The sequence below is a fragment of the Aedes albopictus genome, chromosome 2 (assembly GCF_035046485.1).
Source record: "Aedes albopictus strain Foshan chromosome 2, AalbF5, whole genome shotgun sequence".
NCBI classification, from domain to species: domain Eukaryota; kingdom Metazoa; phylum Arthropoda; class Insecta; order Diptera; family Culicidae; genus Aedes; species Aedes albopictus.
The window spans coordinates 17,451,828-17,474,520 of NC_085137.1; the positions used below are offsets into that span (position 1 = coordinate 17,451,828).

General features: G+C 37.2%; 2 protein-coding genes across 2 annotated transcripts in view; one reads left to right on the forward strand and one right to left on the reverse strand.

The window, feature by feature from the left end:
- Positions 1–22,693, forward strand: part of LOC134287428 (uncharacterized) — a 140,263-nt gene that overhangs the window by 37,196 nt on the left and 80,374 nt on the right. The window lies entirely within an intron of this gene.
- LOC109429978 (ATP-binding cassette subfamily G member 4) overlaps positions 1–22,693 on the reverse strand; it is a 110,349-nt gene that overhangs the window by 11,446 nt on the left and 76,210 nt on the right. Inside the window, exons 3-6 of the mRNA XM_019705986.3 lie at positions 12,398–12,587; positions 11,952–12,336; positions 11,392–11,889; positions 11,078–11,334 (exon numbers count right to left, since the gene is read on the reverse strand). Coding sequence (XP_019561531.2) covers positions 11,078–11,334; positions 11,392–11,889; positions 11,952–12,336; positions 12,398–12,587 — 1,330 coding nt within the window. The remainder of the gene's footprint in view (positions 1–11,077; positions 11,335–11,391; positions 11,890–11,951; positions 12,337–12,397; positions 12,588–22,693) is intronic.

Consider the following 22,693-nt stretch of genomic DNA (forward strand, 5'->3'; position numbering starts at 1 on the left):
TCCCAGAAAACCGTTTGCCAGAAAGAACCATTTCCCAGAAAACCATTTGCCAGAATGTACCATTTCCCAGAAAGTACCATTTCCCAGAAATTTTCCAAAGTTCTCAATCCAAAAGTGTTCCCAATCTGATAGTTTAAAACATCCTTTTTAAAAATAAATCGTGTTTTTTTTTATTTGTTTGGGATCGATTAGCCCACGATAACTATTGTAAAAATGTAAAATTTTATTTTTGTTCAGATTTATATGCGAAAGTTAAATAAATTATTGGAACTGATGTAAGCGCAAACAAGAAATGATTTTAGAGTAACTTTTAAAGAAAAGCCTATAGTTTGAAGAAAGGCAAATCACTTTGAAATAAAAAAAATGACGTAAACTCACACTTTTTAAACTTCACATAACATTAAATCTTTTATGTTATTTAATTATATTATTCCGTACAACAGCTTATTATTTCAATTAGAACATTGCCACAAATTTGTCTTGTGGACAAGATGTTCATGATGTGGATCCAATCGATTAAATATTATTTTGACGGAATTTGATCAATACTCATCAAAGATTTTCCTTTCTTCAACACATAGGATGTTCTTTCCAGCTTTTACTGATATGGAATTTTTAGCTTTACTTATATTTTTCAAAGATTCCCTTCTTTCAATTGAAAGTAATTTTTAATTTGAATAAAAATAACATGATCACTTTAAATGATAACTTTTGTTCCAAACAGCAAAATTACCCGGAATTGTTGATCACACACCTAAGTCAATCGAATACCATAAACAAAAACCTTTTGGAAGCAATGAGTAAAATACACAGAAATAAAAACTTAAGTGACGGTTTTACCTACACCATTAGCCTGACTGTCGCTGCCCGAAATGCAGTACCCCCAATATCACAAGCTTGAATGTACCATCATTAGGGCAGGCCAAATATCACTTGATCAAATGCTATAAAAAGCTTGTTCTTGAGGAAATTAATGCTAATAATTCCAGCAGAATGTTTGCCTTCTTTTGATCATCTGCTGTTCTTTCTAGATGAACTTCTTAGTTTATTTGCGTCATTTTTAACCAATATATTCCCTTATCAGGGAAGCTTAACATATTTGGGCTTATGATATTATGTCTAATGGCGCTCCGGCTACTGTTATAGAATCTTAATATCAATGGTGTTAGAGCATTCGGCTGAAGGCTGTTGGGTCGAATGTCATTTGGTCGAAGTTCATTAGGCCAAAAAGTTCTTTTGCCGAATGGCCATATTTTTTTCGTCTTCTCCTTTTATGCTGTCAAAATAATTGTTAAAGTTGGAGCTACCGTATTTTACCCATGAATCTTTCTTTCTTTTAAATATAGAAACAATAAATTTATGCCAAAAAAAAATAGTCTTACAATGAAACTAGAAAGAACAGCCTGTGTTTAGAAGAAGGAAAAATTCACTATTTGAACTAGTGAACTTTGCCTTCTTTGAAACACAGGCTGTTCTTCTTATTTAGTAAGACTAGCTTTTGACTTTTATTGTTGATTGTGGTAAAACAATAAGGCAATATTAATATTGTAGAAGTAACACCTAATTATTAGAAAACCGAACAAATTTAAGAAACCGTTCTGATTCCTGCTCCATAACCACTGAATTGCGATTCGTGATCATCATTCAACACATTGACCATTCGGCGTAATGGACTTCGGTCAGCAGTATTTTCACCATACCAAATGCTTGTGGACCTATGGACTTATAGCCTAGTCTTGCGCTTAGTATCATACAGGCGTATCTGCAATGATCGATTTCTCTGCATCGATTTTGTCTTTGTTGAATAACTACCGGTGAATCATTTCCAATTCTTCAGACTCTAGTTTAATTTAAAAACATTTCACTAATACTATACTTTTGCAAAAGAAAATAAAAAATGAATAACTCTTTTAAAGAAAAACTAGAAAGGACGAGCAAATTCCTTTTAATTCTACTACTGTGCTTATCTTCGGACAGATAGGCCTATTTCGTCTGTGACTTACAGACTTCTTCAGTGTCAAGTGCTCGACTGAAGAAAACCTCGCATTCGTTGTGGTATTTATACTAGGAGTGTATGTGTAGGTACGTGTGTGGGTAAAAGTGTAGGTATAAAAATGTAGGTACAAAATTGTAGGTACATATTTGTAAAAAAGGGGGTGTATCTGCCTGTTAGAAAACAGGGTGTCAATAAGATACCTAAAGCTAGGAAAAATTCCTACCGATTTGGTAGGTAGTCAATTGGTGTTTGTTGTGTTATTTTTTCCTGCCGATTTGGTAGGTAGTCAATTTGTGTTTTGTGTATTGTGTAATGTTTTGTGTGTGTTAGGTAAAAATTTAAACAGCCACGTGTACCCATTGCCCTGATCCTTGTTAAGTAGTTTTTTATTGTTTTGTTTGTAAATTTCTAAACTTTCTGCAACATCAAGTTTCCATGGGTTTGTAATGTGTCGTAAGAGTTTAATATTTGAAGTATTCATAAAATGTCCTTCATTGAAAATATGTTCAGCAACTTTAGATTTAAAATGATGAATGAGTCCCTTGTCTGTGTCTTTGTGTGCTTTTGATACTTCCGTTATGTGTTCTTTGAATCGTGTGTTGAGTGTGCGTTTTGTTTGTCCTATGTATATTTTGTCACAGTGATTACATGTTACTTTGTAAACACCAGATTTTGTTAAGTTGTCCAACGGGTCTTTCGTAGATCCTAAGAGAGTTTGAAGTTGGTTAGCTTTGCTTGTGAAAACTAATTCAAAACCAAACTTTCTGAGAATTGGTCGGAGTTTTTTGGTGTCATTGTTGTAGTTCACAGTTATCCGTTTAAGTGTAGGTTCTGTCCGTGTCAGTGTAGTCAAAGAACGTCTGTATTGTTGTTGTGTCTTTTTGTTGATGATCTGTTGTATTGTTTGTTTTGTGTAACCGTTCAACTGTGCTGTTTCGAAAATGTAATTAAGTTCTTTCGTTTTTCCTGTTTCACTAAGTGGAAGTGTCTGCATTCGGTGTATCATGTGATTGAAGGATGCAATTTTGTGTTGATGTGAGTGATTTGATGAATTTGGAATAGTGCGTTGAGTGTGTGTCGGTTTTCTGTAAATTTCGAAGGAAAGTGTTGATTCTTGTTTTACGATGAGTATGTCCAAAAATGGTAGTTGGTTGTTCTGTTCAATTTCACAAGTGAATTCGATGTTTTTGTGTGCATTATTGATATTGTTCAAGATTTCAGGTAAAAGATGTTTCTTAACAATGCTAAACACGTCGTCAACGTATCTCCACCAGACTTCAGGAAGCTGTTTGTTGTTTTCTAAGCGTTTTTCCAAATTTGCCATAAAAATTTCACTTAAAAATGGAGAAAGTGGATTGCCCATGGGGGCACCATTAAGTTGTTTGTAGGTTTCATTTCTGAACGAAAAATAATTTTCTTCCATACAAAGTTTGGTTAATTTGATGTATGTACGAACTTTCTTAATCCAATCTGAATTTGAATCTTCATATTGGTTCAGAAGCCAATCTTCTAGTAGGTTAATGGCCTCTTTAACTGGAATGCTTGGAAATAGTGATTTAACGTCGAATGAAACTAAAATTTCATCGTCGTTAACGGATAAATTCTGTACTAGTTCTGTGAATTGTTCGGAATTCTTGACAGATCTACTGTGAAATTTTTTAGGCATGTTTTGGAATTCTTGTACTAAATATTTGGCAATTTTGTGTGTAGGTGAACCAATGGCTGAAACAATCTCACGCATTTCATTTCCAGGTTTATGAACTTTGGGAAGTCCTTTTATTCTTGGCAATGAAGGGTTAGATTCTTTCAGGCTTTTAATGACGCTTCCTAAAACTGGTGTAGACTCTTTGAGAGTTTTGTCAACACGTCTTACTAATCCTGGAAGAGGATCAGTACGTTGTTTTCGGTAAGGTCCATTTTGAATCTTGTTATTCATTATTTCATCATAGTCCTCTTTGTTCATGATTACTGTTTTGTTTCCTTTGTCAGCTTTCAGATAGAAAACTGGATTCTGGTTAAGTTCTTTGATTATTCGTTGTTCTTTCAGGTGTTCTTTGTTCAATTTGTTTTGTTGTGTGTTTTGAATAGTGTTAGCTGTTTGTGTTCTGATTTCTTGAATCTGTGGTGTCTGTAAATTGTTCGTGTTGATAGCTGTTTCAATGTCGATTATGGTTTGTGTTGAATCTGGTTTAGAGTGTACTGCGTAGTTAAGACCTTTGTTGAGAAGGGTCAACTGTTCTTCCGTAAACTGCTCGGAAGAGCGATTGACCACTAACTCAGTTAGTTCTTGTGTTGTGTTTTGTGGTTGTGTAGAAGAACATGTAAACTTCGGATTTTGCATCTTTAATGCTTTAAGTTTTTTATCTAGTAATTTCCTTTTTCTTTCTGATTCACAAAATTCTGCAACTTTTACTTTTGTTAGAAAATTAGGGAAAGATTCAGGATAATCTTTCGCTAACTTTAAATGGAGAGAATAACATTCCAAAGTTTTCATGTTGATCTTGCTGTGTAGTTTTTTGATGCTTCTTTGATGAGTGTTTGTTCAAGTGTCTTTACTATGTTGGGGTTTGTGGCTGTTTTAACTTTTACCTTGTGACTTACGGGAGTAAGCCTGTACTCTATACACTTCTTGAGAAACGCGATATCCTTGTGTAATCCTGCGATGGTCTTCTTCAACTCGATGAACTTATTCGGCTCTGACTTTGGCTTGGTTGCCATCTTCACTTTACTATTACTTTAGAGCTTTTAGTAGAACTTGTTACTTCAGACTCTAGTTTAATTTAAAAACATTTCACTAATACTATACTTTTGCAAAAGAAAATAAAAAATGAATAACTCTTTTAAAGAAAAACTAGAAAGGACGAGCAAATTCCTTTTAATTCTACTACTGTGCTTATCTTCGGACAGATAGGCCTATTTCGTCTGTGACTTACAGACTTCTTCAGTGTCAAGTGCTCGACTGAAGAAAACCTCGCATTCGTTGTGGTATTTATACTAGGAGTGTATGTGTAGGTACGTGTGTGGGTAAAAGTGTAGGTATAAAAATGTAGGTACAAAATTGTAGGTACATATTTGTAAAAAAGGGGGTGTATCTGCCTGTTAGAAAACAGGGTGTCAATAAGATACCTAAAGCTAGGAAAAATTCCTACCGATTTGGTAGGTAGTCAATTGGTGTTTGTTGTGTTATTTTTTCCTGCCGATTTGGTAGGTAGTCAATTTGTGTTTTGTGTATTGTGTAATGTTTTGTGTGTGTTAGGTAAAAATTTAAACAGCCACGTGTACCCATTGCCCTGATCCTTGTTAAGTAGTTTTTTATTGTTTTGTTTGTAAATTTCTAAACTTTCTGCAACATCAAGTTTCCATGGGTTTGTAATGTGTCGTAAGAGTTTAATATTTGAAGTATTCATAAAATGTCCTTCATTGAAAATATGTTCAGCAACTTTAGATTTAAAATGATAAATGAGTCCCTTGTCTGTGTCTTTGTGTGCTTTTGATACTTCCGTTATGTGTTCTTTGAATCGTGTGTTGAGTGTGCGTTTTGTTTGTCCTATGTATATTTTGTCACAGTGATTACATGTTACTTTGTAAACACCAGATTTTGTTAAGTTGTCCAACGGGTCTTTCGTAGATCCTAAGAGAGTTTGAAGTTGGTTAGCTTTGCTTGTGAAAACTAATTCAAAACCAAACTTTCTGAGAATTGGTCGGAGTTTTTTGGTGTCATTGTTGTAGTTCACAGTTATCCGTTTAAGTGTAGGTTCTGTCCGTGTCAGTGTAGTCAAAGAACGTCTGTATTGTTGTTGTGTCTTTTTGTTGATGATCTGTTGACACACACTCAACGCACTATTCCAAATTCATCAAATCACTCACATCAACACAAAATTGCATCCTTCAATCACATGATACACCGAATGCAGACACTTCCACTTAGTGAAACAGGAAAAACGAAAGAACTTAATTACATTTTCGAAACAGCACAGTTGAACGGTTACACAAAACAAACAATACAACAGATCATCAACAAAAAGACACAACAACAATACAGACGTTCTTTGACTACACTGACACGGACAGAACCTACACTTAAACGGATAACTGTGAACTACAACAATGACACCAAAAAACTCCGACCAATTCTCAGAAAGTTTGGTTTTGAATTAGTTTTCACAAGCAAAGCTAACCAACTTCAAACTCTCTTAGGATCTACGAAAGACCCGTTGGACAACTTAACAAAATCTGGTGTTTACAAAGTAACATGTAATCACTGTGACAAAATATACATAGGACAAACAAAACGCACACTCAACACACGATTCAAAGAACACATAACGGAAGTATCAAAAGCACACAAAGACACAGACAAGGGACTCATTCATCATTTTAAATCTAAAGTTGCTGAACATATTTTCAATGAAGGACATTTTATGAATACTTCAAATATTAAACTCTTACGACACATTACAAACCCATGGAAACTTGATGTTGCAGAAAGTTTAGAAATTTACAAACAAAACAATAAAAAACTACTTAACAAGGATCAGGGCAATGGGTACACGTGGCTGTTTAAATTTTTACCTAACACACACAAAACATTACACAATACACAAAACACAAATTGACTACCTACCAAATCGGCAGGAAAAAATAACACAACAAACACCAATTGACTACCTACCAAATCGGTAGGAATTTTTCCTAGCTTTAGGTATCTTATTGACACCCTGTTTTCTAACAGGCAGATACACCCCCTTTTTTACAAATATGTACCTACAATTTTGTACCTACATTTTTATACCTACACTTTTACCCACACACGTACCTACACATACACTCCTAGTATAAATACCACAACGAATGCGAGGTTTTCTTCAGTCGAGCACTTGACACTGAAGAAGTCTGTAAGTCACAGACGAAATAGGCCTATCTGTCCGAAGATAAGCACAGTAGTAGAATTAAAAGGAATTTGCTCGTCCTTTCTAGTTTTTCTTTAAAAGAGTTATTCATTTTTTATTTTCTTTTGCAAAAGTATAGTATTAGTGAAATGTTTTTAAATTAAACTAGAGTCTGAAGTAACAAGTTCTACTAAAAGCTCTAAAGTAATAGTAAAGCATTTCCAATTGTTGTCCTTTATCAAAACAAACCAAGAGATTATCCTAGCAGTGAACATATTGAATTATTGTAAAAGATTCAAACTGACGACATTTTTTATGTTAATGGACTGAAATAAATCCACCAAATTCTCACAATTACATATTTAGTTTCAATTAATTCATAGAAAATGAAGAAAATTTCTATTTGCCCGAAAGTACCATTTGCCAGAATGTACCAATCCCCAGAGTTTGATATTTAATATTAAATTCTGGGGATTGGTACATTCTGGCAAATGGTACTTTCGGGCAAATGGTTTTCTGGCGTTTGTCATTCTGGCGAATGGTTTTCTGGCGAACGGTTTTCTGGCAAATATCGCACAATCGTAGATTACATAACGCGACAATTTTTATTGCCTTTCGTGTTAATTTCATCTTTTGCAAGACAAGGCGAGATGAACGCATAAAATTGTGTTTGTTTATTCTCATAGGTCCCACTTACCCCAGATAGCGAATTGCACTGGGGCAAGTGAGAGCAGTAAACTAAAGGTAATAAATAAAAATAAAATACAGCTTTTTCGCTTGAAATCATTTGCAAGAACTCCAAATACTATCCTGAAACCGAAAAAGTATTTGTAGAATAAAAAGAAAATCGGGTTAAGTACGGTTCCTTTGAATTCCACTAAGAATTTGCATCCTTTGACAGATACGGATGCAAATTCTTAGTGGAATTCAAAGGAACCGTACTTAACCCGATTTTCTTTTTATTTACAGATATTCCCCTAACAAGCCCAGGTTAATCATCATTTGTAGAATGACAAATCTATTTTTAAACGACGAATGTAGTAGAGCACGTCAATCTCACCTAGTGAATTGAAAATTACATATGAACAACAATAACGTATATGGTCTCTTTATGGTTGAAACAATAACTTTTTTTGTATTCAAAGTATCCGTAGGTGTAATACCTATGTTTTCCATGAAGAATGTTAGTCTTAAAAATAAATATTAAAAATAATACTAGCTATAGGTCTCACTTGCCCCCGATTCTCACTTGCCCCGGGGTTCCTTATAAGATTCTGAGCTAGCGGCTATATAATGCGTTAGCCTTAGAGTCCAGAGCTGGTAGCGATCAGGTGGCAAAATAATAGTGACTTTAGTGACCAAAATTAGTAAACAAGTGACCAAATAGTGACTGAATAGTGACCTAAAAACAACGGAATATCGAGTTTAAGTGTTAAACTTTCGATCAATTAACGATTTCCCAAGAAAACCAATGCATACATTTCAACGTCCACAGTGTGTGCCCATGAATACTTTAATGTTTAATCCTTTTTTGTTTTGTAAAGTATTCAATTTAGGAAGCATCAATTATATTTTCCTATTTTCAAAAGTTTTGATAACTGTTGGTGACAATAAAAATACCACCTTATCAATATAATCATGCAAGATTTTTTTAATATACAGGGTGCGGCAGGAAAAAATGCGAAAAGTTCAAGGCACTATTACACGCTAAATATGGGATATATATGACTATTTTTTCATGACAGTGTATCAGTCAATGTCTATATTCTAGCACTGAAAAATAAAAATGAACACATTTGATGTTTAACATGTGATAATGTAGGCCTAATAAACGGATATCAATAAACTGCGCGCCCAATGGTCATTAAACAAAATGACTATAACAGTAACAAAATTAGCTCAAATTCGATGAACAACCAGACCACACTGATCCAGAGCCATGTAGTTTCACATAGCAGATGAAATAAGTACATATATTTGATGATATTGTAGAGAAAATCAAAAATTTTGTTTTATCAGATGCGAAATTTAGCCACCTGTGCGATTTTCTGCGGTTTTAAAATTCTGTTTGTCTTCATCTTCAGGCGCCGCCCTGTAAAGGTTAGTGACCAAAATGGGAAATTTTTTAATTAACTTTTCAGAAAACTAGCCTATTATAGATCATGGAACGTTGAAACATAGATTGGTTAATGTCAAATGGACGAAAATAAGGTTTGAAGTTGAAAAACACTTTCGCATTTTTTCCTGCCGCATACTGTATTAGCAGGTTTGCAGACATTGGGAACCCTTTAACTTCAATAATGTTTCTTGCTTTGCTTACATTTTTCCACAACATTTTTCACAACGAAAGTTCTTCTTTAGTTGCAGCACATTCTTTTTCAATGAGAAAAAAATATGAATCCGTTGATAATTTTAAATTACTTCTAACGCACACGCTCTTACAATAAATTTTCTTCCATTGCCCACCAGCACGAAAATTTAATTTTCTTCGAAGAACAAATACAGGTAATCTTCGATATAACGTACCCTCGATATAGCGAATTTGATATAACGTAAACTTTGCTTCGATATAACGTACAGCATTGAAAATTTTCAATTTTTTCAAATAATAAACCCCAGATTAACTATGAAATCACTCTAATCAATGTTTTGTTGCAGCATTAGTCTTCCTACCCAAAATTTGCGCAAATTGGAAACAATTGGTATACGTTATATCGAAGCACAAAAAAAGAAATAATTTTTTTTATGTGAAAACTCATGAACTTCACGAAAATCATTATTTGGGGTTAATTTCACATCGAATTAATAAACACTAGCATATAAAATATTATTTTTTCTCTGCTTCGATATAACGTACAAGTTCTCCTTGTAAGTAATTTGTACGTTATATCGAAGAGTACCTGTTCAAAAATTTTAGATTCCCGAGACAAATATACGACCACAACTTTCTGAAGGTTTGACCAAATCAAATGAAACTTTCAAACAATATTCCTACATACATATGTAATCTTACAAAATTGTTACATTGCAATCTGTTTAGTATTTCTGTCTCTAAGAAATATACTTTTTCCTAATTCTTTGTTTGTACAAGATTTCCAAAATCTAATTTTCTCGCGTCTATACTTCTCTCACAGACAAACAGACGTATTGCTTGGAACAAAGTGCGATTAAAATCATCGTCACAAGAGCATAATCACCCAATGCTAATTATGCTGTGTTTCGCAAATTCACTGAGTAGATGGCGGTAGTGAGAAAACGTCAAACAGGAGCAAAAATGATACCAGCGCCATGAGGGAGAGATTTGCGAACTACAGAATATTTGAATAGTCCGTTAAAAAAGAAACGATGGGGAGTGGGTAGAGTGCGACGTCTGTTTGTTTGTGCTTTTTCTATAATAACATTGCAATATTCCTTAAGTATTTTCATTTAAAATTTCAGTTTAATTATATCACCCCATACCTACGCGTTATTTCAAACTGTTAAGAATTAGATGTTTGGATTGAGTTTAGCGAATCGGAGTACGATAATACATACCCAAGCACATAGCCAGCTAACACGAAGTCTTAGCAAATACTAATTACTTACTTGACAAATATTTGGCCAAACAAGCCCAACAAATGACCAACACAACGTAAATCATGGCAACCTCGGATGAATGTCAGACTACAATGGCAAATATTTGTCATTATGACAAACAGTCTAATGGCCCCTTAGGGTTTCTGAGGAAGATTTGTCCATCAATTTTGACAATAAATGTTTTTCAATGGAGTCAGATTAACGAAAATAGTGACTTTAGTGACTTTTTCATGCAAATAGTGACTTTTTAGTGACCAACTCGAAAATAGTGACCAAATCACTAAAAAGTGACTCGCTACCAGGCCTGCTTAGAGTACATCAGCACTCTTTCACTTGAGCACTACGTCATTTTTACTGACGATCTGCTCTCTGGACGTTGTACGGTCATTAAAACCGATGAATGGAATACGACAAGCCATGAGTGTCTTGTCCAAACGCTCATACACTATCACCATTGCTTGGGTTCTTTCACATTCAGAGTAACGAAAAAGCGGACTCTCTAGCCAAGGAGGGCGCTAAACGAGGCGATTTAAATACACCAGCGTCAAATCGCCTTCGACGATTCATTTTCTGCATTGCCCCGTCAGGAGACCTTGAACTTTTATTCTACACCTACCTTAACATCGAACAGCGACGCCACCAGTAGCCCCAGTCCTTGGGCCACCCATGCCACCATCAGACAGATCAGCGTGAAAAGTCCCATCCGGTAGGCCTCCGGAGGTTGACCGGTCATGTAGTATGTGATGGCGATGTAGGTCACCGTACAAAGCACCTGAATCGGGATGTCCGCCACCGTCATGGCAATATAGTACGCCCGCAGCGAATACCACCGGTTGAAGTGCTCCCGGGTGATGATCGGAAGCTCCAGCGGGACTAAAAATGAAATCCTGTAAGTATTTGGAAACGAATGTTGATCCTACTGGAACTCACATGCCATCGTCATCGAACTGAACGCGGTGAACATCAAAAACATGATCGAAAAGAACACATAGTTGAAGCTGTTGAAAATGTGCTGCGCCTGATTGCCGATACCGAAGTACAGCACCCCGATCAGCGGAGCGATCGTACAGTGAATGATGAACCGCATCGTCATCAGCGATCGATCTCGACTCAGAATCAAAAACGTCCGCAGCAACAGCAGCGAAAACTGTCGACAGAAACTAGTGGTGTAGATCTCGTCTCGACCGCACCACTTCTCCGGATTGAGTGACAACTTCTTGGCCAGTTTCTTTGGTTTGGCTAGGGGGGAGTTGGATGCCTCTTTCGAGGGCAGCGATGGAACATCGATGGACACTGGGGATTCAAGGATCGGCAACAGAAAAGGGGTGAAGAGTTCATGCCTTCGGTACGCTGTGCTTTTGCCGTTCTCCGTTTTGGCAACAAGCTGGTCATTTTGGCGCCCGTAGTCGTGAGTCGCGATTTCCAGTACTGAAATTGAACGATTGGGGTTGATTATAGGAAGTGAAAATGATAACAACAGAAAAACTCACAGAAATCGGACGGACTGTAGTACTCCGGACAGATGATATCCAACTCCTTCAAAAATGGCACAATGTTGTTGCTCGTCCCGGTGAAAATGCACTGGCCTTCGGCAACCGTGAACAGATGGTCGAACATGTTTAACAGCAGTGCTGACGGTTGGTGGATCGTGCAGATGATAGTTCGACCCTCACGGGCCAGCTGCTTCAACAGCTCGACGCACTTCTTCGACGTGGAGTTATCCAGTCCACTGGTCGGTTCGTCGAAAAACATCACCGGCGGGTTGTTGACGATCTCCAGTGCGATGGCTAGACGCTTCTTCTGTCCGCCGGACAGTTTGGCCGTGCGAGTTTTCTTGTGCTCTTGCAGACCTATGGCACAGAGGATTTCGTGCATCTGAAATTCGAAAGAATTAGGCAATCAAATTCTCAACAACGGAGAGGGACCCCCGTCTTACCCGAATCTTCTTACTGGCCGGACTGAGCTCGGTGCCGATTTTGAGATTGGCCGAGAAGTGCATGGCCTCCAGGACGGTGAGATGCGGCTGCAGGTCGTGGGCCTGCATGATGTAGGCCGATTGGCGCCGGAAGCGCTTCAAATCACGGTGCTGCTTGTTGATTAGAATCTCACCGGTGAATTCGCTTTCGCTGAAATGATGTGGAAAATTGGAGGTGTTGTTAGAGCAATCGTAGATAATGAAACAATTATGCATAAAAGAGGTATAATATCCGACCGTAGTGATTAGGTAAATTGAAGGTGAGCTGTTTAGATGTCACGATAGCGCGGGTAAATACCTGAACAGGTTTTTAGGGCGAATCCATCTGATAACGAATGGAAGATATCACATGGGTTACGGTTGTTTACTCTGGGATTCAGATATCAAATAAATGGGTGTAAATAATGACCTTGCAGAAACAACTCAGCTGGAAATACAATGATTTGCCATTTAGGCTTCAAACGATGATTTTTTTTTATTTTTCACCTTGTACGAAAAAAGTTTCATCAAAAGTTATACCGTGAAAAACTCGATACAGGTCGGACTCGATTATCCGGAGACTCGATTATCCGGAGACTCGATTATCCGGAATTCGATTATCCGGAATTTTAGACTCGATTATCCGGAGTATTTTTATTGCGATATTTTTTTTTTATTTCAATGATAAAATTTGACATAATTAAGTATTATAACATAGTGCTGACACAATTTTAAATGCCCCCGATTCCGTTTTCCTCCGATTTTGTCGGCTTTTTGACCCGATTATGTTAGCCTCTTTTTACGAGAAAATTAAATTATTTACACTCAGCATTAACATTTCACATTTCCAGTAATTTACAGTGTATCTCAAATTTAGTACAGTTGATAATTTTTGGCGTCATATACAAATTACGTAACAAAAAAATCTCGCGTAATATATGAAAGAAAAGAGTCAAACAATTTTAAATCTCTTCTCAGCTAGAAAACGCTATATGTTGCATCTGTTTTCAAAACATGCCGTGAATCATCCCGGAAATTTTCCAAGAATGATTGCTGGCATTTCTTCAGATAGTGTTCCTGGAATTTCTCCAAATTTTCCTTCAAAGGGAATTATTTCAGAGATTTATTTCCTTTTGCTTGGTATTCCTCCAAGAATTCCTCTTGAGACTCCTTTGGGAATTTCTGCTGAGATTCCTCAAGCAATCTCTGAGGGAATTCCGCCAGATATTTTCCGAGGAGATTTTACGAAAAATTATCCGGGCAATTCTTGTTGGGATTCCATCAGGATTTTACACCGGAATTCTTCCACGGATTTTTGTAGTTGTACTTTAAATACCCACAGGTGGATCTACAGGTTTTTTTTTGGGAATTACGTATGGGATTCTTATGGGGATTTCGTCTGATATTTCTTAAAGTTTCCTCTGGAATATTCTGTTGATATTCCACCAAAAATCCTTGAGGATTTCTTTAGGTATTCATGAAGAATTTTCTCCTTTGATTCTTTCAGGAATTCCTCCAAATATTTTTCTTCACTATTTTCTACAAATTTTTTTACATGGAAATTCTCCCGGATGTTCCTCAGAACTCTTTTAGAGATTTCTCCAGGAAATTAGGCTTGTCCACTTTTTCAAAAATGTTCTCTGATTCTCAAGTCCACCCCCATATTTAGATTGGCATCCAAAAAAAGTAACTGGTCAAAACTTCAGCCAAATCCATTGAAATTAAGAGGTCTAAAGCATGATTGGCCCCGAAAAGCAAGATTTTAGGACACACTAGGCTTCCACGAATTTTAATAATTTTCGCTCAACTCCTACATCATTGATGCCAAAGAAGCAAATAATCAGCAAAAGCAGTTATTTCTTTTTGGATGCCAATCAAAATATGGGGGTGGACTTGACAATCACAGAACATTTTTTAAAATTAGACATGCCTATTCTACCTATATTCCTTCAGGAGTTTGATCAAAATGTTTTTTGGGTTGGCATCACTGCTCACAGTATCGTGTGTATCATGGACACACGGAAGAGGCTATTTATAGATGAGAACACTCTGAAAATTACGGCTGAATTCATCATACAACAGCCCCATTCACTTCAAAAGTTTTTTTCTCCAATTTATACAAATCACACCCTTTTTCTCAACCATGCCTTCTTTAAGAAACATTCATTTAGTACGTTACGCCAAAATTGGAATTTTTATACGGATTTTTCCGTGACGTACTTAATGGATGGCCCCTTACTGTTTATGTTTTGTTTCACGAACCCATAACCTTTTAATTTAGTGCCCCGATCTTATCAACCTAAAACACTATAAGGATCTTACTGAATACAGCATACTAAGGGAATGTCCTTAAATTACGTCACATTTGAGAGGGGCGGGGAGATGCAGAAAATTGTGCTGACCCATTAAAACTTCAGAAAACTTTTATAATAAGTGTGACTAGGGTAATAGGGTGGGGCTAATTTCAAAAAATCTCTCCGATATATGATTTCTCAAGTGGAAAGTGATCTACTACTCGAAATAAGTCAGCTGTACAAAAATGAGCGATTTCGGTTGATATTTAGGGGTGGCGCAAGGGGTTCAAGTGATTTTTTTGCTAGAACAAACTTTCAAAAATCATTTCAAATTTAATTTTCAAACTTATTTTTTCTAGACTAAATCGGTGATTCTAGAACCCAATTGGGCCAAATTTGGTGCTCAAAATTGCGATATCTCCACTGGTTTCCGAGATATTTGAGAAAAATGTCATATTTTGGTACCAAACCCAAAAAATACTGAAAAACGACATTTTTTTTTCAAATATCTCAGAAACCAGTAGAGATATCGCAATTTTGGACTTCTGGAATACCTGAGCGATCTTCTGTTGGGATAGCTGAGGGAACTTCTAAAGATATCCCTGATGAAACATCTGGAGGCATCCCTGAATCCTTCTGAAACTACTAGGGAGATCCCTTAAAGAATTCTTGGAGAGATCACTGAAGGAACTTTTGGAGCAATCTCAAAATGAACTTCTATACTGCAAGAATCCTCGAGGGAACTCCTGGATTAATCCTTCTGGAAGAATTCCAGAAGAAAATCCTTCTGTATGAATATCTGAAGGAATTTCTAGAGAAATACCTAAAAGAAGTCCTGAAAGATTCTCTGAAAATATTCCATGAGGCATTGCGAAGTACCCGAGCAGGAGAAAAGAGCTGAAGAATACCTAATACATGCATAGAAAACCGAATACTTACAACCTGAATGAGCATGAGCATGAGCATAGATGACCGTACAATTCGTAGTTGCTACTCCGTGATTGACCAGAACAATCGAAATTGCACAAAGAATTAACAAACGGAGCTTGGAAGTGCGCAGTTCGAGAATTCCAAACTTTATTAGTCAATAACGGCGCCGGCCACGTCCTTACGGTCATCAAGGAAGGGAAGGAATGTTAGTGTGACGTACGTTGCTACTAGAGACCGAGATCACCTCATCTTCTCCACGACTGTCACGGGAAGGAGTTTTTGTTAGTGGGGAGAGGGAGAGTCACATGATTTGGATTCACTTTGGTAAGTGATGTGATTCATGCAATCTTTATTTGAATCAAAACATTTATGCATTTTGACTAAAATATTACAAATGTCGACACCGAAGATGACGAACCATTCAAATTTTTATGTACATGCAAAAAATGAATCCACTCCGGACAGTTTATGGTTTCCCATTTCGAAACCGAAGGCCAGGAGGACGAAGATGACGACGATTTGGGCATGCAAGTGGTGGTCGAAGATGTCAAGCCGGCCATCGTTGATACCGTCATTTCGAACATCATCTCGAAGCGGAATCCGGAGCTGTCGATGCATAGTGCTGCCAACTTGATAGGCAGCAGTTCTAATGCAGTTGTGCCGTTGAGGAGTGGCTCGACTGGGATGGAACTGATCAAATATGCACAAAAACGGCAACCGCTGCAACTGACCGGCCGTTACTCCTCGTCTCAGGTTGAGATCGATACGGACCTGTCGACGGTGTTCAATACGCTCAATGTCACCTACACGTAAGTAAAGGGCAAAACGCATCTTAACGGAGAGGGTAAACATAGTTCCTTCGAGTATTTAGAATCAAATTCCAAGTCTACTTGTGTACCATTGTTATGAAAAACTTGTAAGTTTCTATTTTTGAGTTAAAACAGATGGAAGAATACAGTGCCCCGTAACGTGGGTAGATCACCTTAGAATGGTGCGTTGCGGCGTAAGATCTACCACCACATCAAATTTCGATCTTGTTAATGTTTTCATGCCTAAAGTGGCCGATCAGTGGTGAGCAGACATTCCAGGATCGAGATTTGATATGTTTTTTTTAATGTTTTGTTACTAATCCACATTTTATTTCAGAAGTAATCAGGTAAATGTTTTGTTTATAAATGCTTATTAATCATGATTATGATTGTTTTTCAAACAAATGTATAACAAAACATACACAACACACACTGACATACAGGGGATTGCCAAAATGTTTGGGATAGGCAACTTTTTTTATCCCACAAAAAAATTCAACATGCTGTAACTTTTCATAGAGTGCATCAAAAAATCTGAAAATTTTAACTGTTTGTCAACCTTTTATATGTGCATCATTGGTACAAATTTGGGCTCGATTGATTTATTTTTCGCGAAGTTAGAACCATTCGAGTAAGACACTATTATTTCGACAACTAATTTTTGAACTGTCAGATCTCGGAAACCAGTGAACCCAATTAAACGATTTTTTTAACGTTTATCAACAATATATTGATACTTAATACGACGATATAAAATGTATTATTTTCTCACGGCGAATTAAGTTATACCGGATTGAAATTTTTGCCCATATAGAGGAAAATAAGTCAAATTTACAATACCACACAAAAATTACTAAATGTGTTCTTCCTTTAATCCAAATAGACTCTATTATATCTTACTAGAGATAACTTGAGAACAGAAGTGGAAAATCTTTGGATATCAAAACTAAAATTTATTGATATTGATGTAAAAAAAATACATTTTTTCGAGAAAAATCCAAACAGTGTCAATCCATGATAACTTTTTTCAAAGTTTAAAAAGTACCTATGTTTTAAAAGTTTGTAAAGCATTTACATATTGTTAGTGTACGTTCAAAATTTAATTCAATTCGGTTCACTGGTTTCCGAGATATGACACCTCAAAAATGAGTTGTCTGAAAAATAGTGTTTTACCCGAACGGTTCTAACTTTGCGAAATACTAATCAATCGAGCCCAAATTTGTACCAATGATGCACACATAATAGGTTGACAAGCAGTAAAAATTTGAGATTTTTTGATGCACTCTATGAAAAGTTATAGCTTGTTGAACTTTTTTGTGAGAGAAAAAAAAGTTGCCTATCCCAAACATTTTGGCCATCCCCTGTACGTTACATATACATATCTCATCATATATTGGGAAAGGGAGGGACCATCAGGGCACCCGATTGAAACGATTTGGACAGGAGCTTGGAACTGCCTCCTCCTTGTTGTTAACATTTCGTGGATTGAGGGCGGGCTCTTCGACCCCATCTATTGGGAGTATTCTGTCAATCGAGGGCTTGATTTTGCAGTTGTCCGTGAGAACTTTCTTCTGGAAGGAGATTCTTTTCCCCTGACGCGGGTTTCGCGCAAGTGTCTCTGCTTGCGGGTCCGCACAACCCTTTTTGGCCCTTCATACAGGAGAATGACTGACCACTAACAACAGTACAATCTTGATCAAATCGCTTTTCAGATTATTCCAGTGCTATAGGCAGCTGCCTTGCTACAATAGATGGTAGAACAATATCATCATCATATCATCACATGCAAAAAATGAAAGAAAAATATTTATGATCAACTCAATGTGCATTGGGAACTAGCGCCGACACATGACGTGACAAACTTTTCAATATTTGTTAGATAAATACACAAAAACCAGAGCAGAATTGTATACATCCTATAGCATTAATTATTATGATAAAATGGAGTGGACCTGGTGTGATAGTTAGAACACTAGACTATCACGCCGAGGACCTGGGATCGAACCCCACTCCCGACAAACTCACAAAATGTGAGTTCTTCCTTCGGAAGGGAAGTACAGCGTGGGTCCCGAGATGAACTAGCCTAGGGCTAAAAATCTCGTTAAATACAGATAAAAAAAATTATGATAAAATGGAACGAGCTCACCAATAAACATCCTTCGAAGTGTCCAGTGCGTATGTGCTACAGCGTCTTCCACTAACTGGTCTCTTCTCTGAAATCACACTGAACCGCTACAACTACACACGGGTACGAAGATGAGCACAGTCAAATCGGCAACGACGACGATGCGCACGCGGCCGATCTGAATGACTTTGCCTCCAAAAACACACTCATCGAATACTTACAACCTGAATGAGGTATTAGGTAGCCCTGCATAAGAGGTAAAATATCTAAAACAAAAACTGGTGTGTATTCTCAACATAACGCGTGAATAACGACATTAGGTATGGGAATACCTAAATAATAACACTAGTTTACAGCATTTTTGAACTCGGTAAGCTGATGATCATTTTTGGTGTAGAATCATGCCCTGAGTTTGAAAACGCGTAAGAAAAAAATTACAGTAGAGCGGAATTTTTTTCGACTTTCCATACAAGGTTGATGATTTGAAATCTATTTTTGTTATATTTTTAAGCAAAGTCGCTCACTTCAAACATCTCATTCTCCGTAATCAATGCTCCGATTGAGCTGAAATTTTTACTGTAACTCGCCTACATATAATATGTCAAATAAACGTCGAGAAAGAATTTTTAAGTGTGTTTTTTCTTATTGATAAAAATACATTTCTTCAAAAATTTTTGAGAATTTTGCTTAAATTTAAGAAGATCGTCCCTAAAATTCGCCAATATCTTGAATTTCATCAATCTGACGCAATACCTGTATTCAGATGATCGAATGGTATTGTATTCAGCTTTTAATTTATGGAAAAAGATTGAAAGTTGATTGAACAAAACGCAATATATTTGGATTTTAGTAAATTACATATTTTGAAAAGTTGCAAAACTCGATATCTAATCTAATCTAATCTCACACTAACGCAGCCATTACTTGAATGCATCCTGGAAAATGAAGACTTTTCAAGTCTATCATTTTTCTTGTCTAACGGCCAGGCCAACTGCGCAGCATGTACCGCAGAGAAGATTTCAAGGGATAGAAAGATTTCAACATAGTCAATATTTGAAAACATTCTACACCTTGAAATCGAGGGGGAAGATGGAAGCGTGGACCTCCCGTACCAAACGCTTCCAGATAACGATATATATATTTGAACATGTTCGCATGTATTAATATGGTGATGTATACGATGACTTGCTAAAAAATATTGATTAGTGCGCCAGGAATGGTGGTAAGATTCTTCACTGAAAAGAAAATAAAGGATTAAGTAATATATACTGAATAAGGCATAAGTGATACGCTCGTTACAGTTACTATTCTTTAAAACATGGTATTATTATACAATAAAATTACCTGAATCCTCCTGAAACAAAAAGGTTTATTAGCAGTTAAAAACAAAACATAAATTAAAACATGACCATTACAAAAATACATCAAATTTTAATCTGGTATGCTACCACTTTAGGCAAAAAAATAGCAAGATTAAAATTTGATGCAATGTGGTAGATCTTACACCGTAACGCACCGTTCTAAGGTGATCTACCCACGTTACGGGAAGAAAAGTTGCAAAACTCGATATTGAGCTAAAACTCAAAAACTGTTCTTCTTAAAAATTTTTGAAGGTCGGTTTCGAAATCAGCACTAAATTGTGCTTCAAAAATTTTGATCGTTGACAGAAGTTCACAACTTTCATTTTATTTTGTAAACTTGTGTAATCGATTCTTCCATACAAATAGCGATTTTTCCATAATTGAAGAATACCCTTGAGAATACCTCAAGCAGTCCTCAACACCAAACCAATAACTCGTTGAGGTATTTGATCAATGACTACTAAATACCCAAATAAGTTATTTTCAATATCTGGATAACCGACCAATACCTTCTCTTGGTATAATACTTGATTTTGGTATGCTCCAGTTATGAGTTAGTTATTCATTCCTGCTCGGGTAGGGATCCTTGAAGAAATTCCAGAAGGTATATTAGAAGGAACTCCTGTAGGAACACTTAATATAAATCCTGCAGTAATCCTTGAAGGATCTTCTTGAGTGATCTCCAATGGAACGCCAATAGTAATCACTGATTTGAATTCTAGGAAGGATTTCTTGGAATAAGGAACTTAAGTAAAAATTCCTGAACTAAAATCAGATGGAATCCCCGAAGGAATTCCTAGACTAATTTCTGAAGGACCTCCTATGGAAATCCCTGAAGGATCTTCTGGATGAATCACTAAAGGATTTCTAGGAGGTATCTCTGAATCCTCCTCAGAGAATTGAAAAACAAAACCATGATGAAACTCGCAGAGGCATCCCTGAATCCTCCTGAATGAATTTCTGAAGGAACATCTCTAAAGGAACTCCTGAAGAACTTTTGGAAAGAGCATTGATTGATATTCATGAGGAATCTTTGAAGGAAGTGTAGGATTCTTCGAAGAAACTCCTGCATAAATCCCTGATGAAACTTCTGTAGGAATCCCTAAAGAATTTTCTACAAAAATCTCTGATGGATCTGCTGGAGGCATCACTAAATCCTTCTGGAAGAATCTCTGAAGAAACTTCTGAAGAGATGTGAATTATGAATATAACACAATCGGTAAGTACTGGAATTGAAGTAATGAGCTGAATTTTTGTATGGTGAGAAGGTCAGTTCTTCGTTTCAGCAATGGAATGGTTTAAAAAGCGTGGGTATTATGATTTCTTGCCTAATTCAATGCTGTATGAGCAAAACTTTGTGCTAGGAGATCATCTTAATGGCACAAATTTCCCAAATGGAGGAGAACGTGCCTCTGGAGCCGACCGACTGGGAGATCATCATCTGTCACCTAAAACTAATGAGTTCGTGGGAAATTATCAAGCCGGCTTCATCGACGGCCGGTCGACAACGGACCAGATCTTCACCGTACGCCAAATCCTCCAGAAATGCCGTAAATACCAAATCCCAACGCATTACCTGTCATCGATTTCAAAGCGGAAAACGGCTGTATCGACTGCTCAGAGCTATGGAAAATCATGGACAAAAACGGCTTTCTTGTGAAGCTGACGGTGTGCAAAACTGCGTAAGAGTTTCGGGTGAACTGTCCAGTTCATTCGAATCTCGCCGAGGACTGCGACAAGGTGACGGACTATCATGCCTACTCTTCAAATTCGCTCTGGTAGGTGTAATGTGACGAGCCGGGCTCAACAGCCGGGGTACGATTTTCACAAAAACCGGTCAATTTGTGTGTTTTGTGGACGACATGGACATTATTGCCAGAACATTTGGAGCGGTGGCAAAACTGTACACCCGCCTGAAAAGTGAAGCAGCAAAGGTTGAACTGTTGGTGAATGCGTCCAAAACAAAGTACATGCGATGACGACCAGGTCCGTCTAGGTAGTAATGTGACGATAAACGGGGAAACTTTTGAGGTGGTGGAAGAATTTGTCGACCTCGGATCCTTACTAACGGCTGACAACAATGCTAGCCATGAAATACGAAGGCGCATCATTAGTGGAAGTCATGTCTACTACGGGCTCCAGAAGAAGCTGCGGTCTAAACAGATTCACCCACGCACCAATTGCACCATGTACAAAACGCTAATTAGACCGGTAGCCCTCTAAGGGCACGAGACATGGACCATTCTTGAAGAGGACCTGCAAGCACTCGAAGTTTTTGAGCGACGCGTTAAGAACGATCTTCAGCTGTGTGCAGGAATATGGAATATGGTGTGTGGCGGATGATCCACGAGCTTGCTGTACTCTACGGCGAACCCAGCATTCAAAAGGTGGCAAAAGCCGGAGGGATACGGTGGGCAGAGCATGTTGCAAGGATGCCGGACAACAACCCTGCAAAGTTGTTGTTCGCGACTTGACACGATGGGCGGGCCAGATGGAGCGCGACTTGGCAAACATTGGGCGTAACCGAGGATTGAGCCACGGCAGCCACGAACTGTATTATGGAGAAATATTGTTGATTCAGTTTTATCCTGAATTTGATGTAATACTAAATAAATGAAATAAATGAGCATCGTTATAACAACAAAACTGAGTCAACAATTGGTCACCACAACACACGATTCGCACACGAATGCCACAAGAATGGTTAAGTGTCTTTAATAAATATTACTTATAATAACTTGGGAATATTTCTTGGCGTT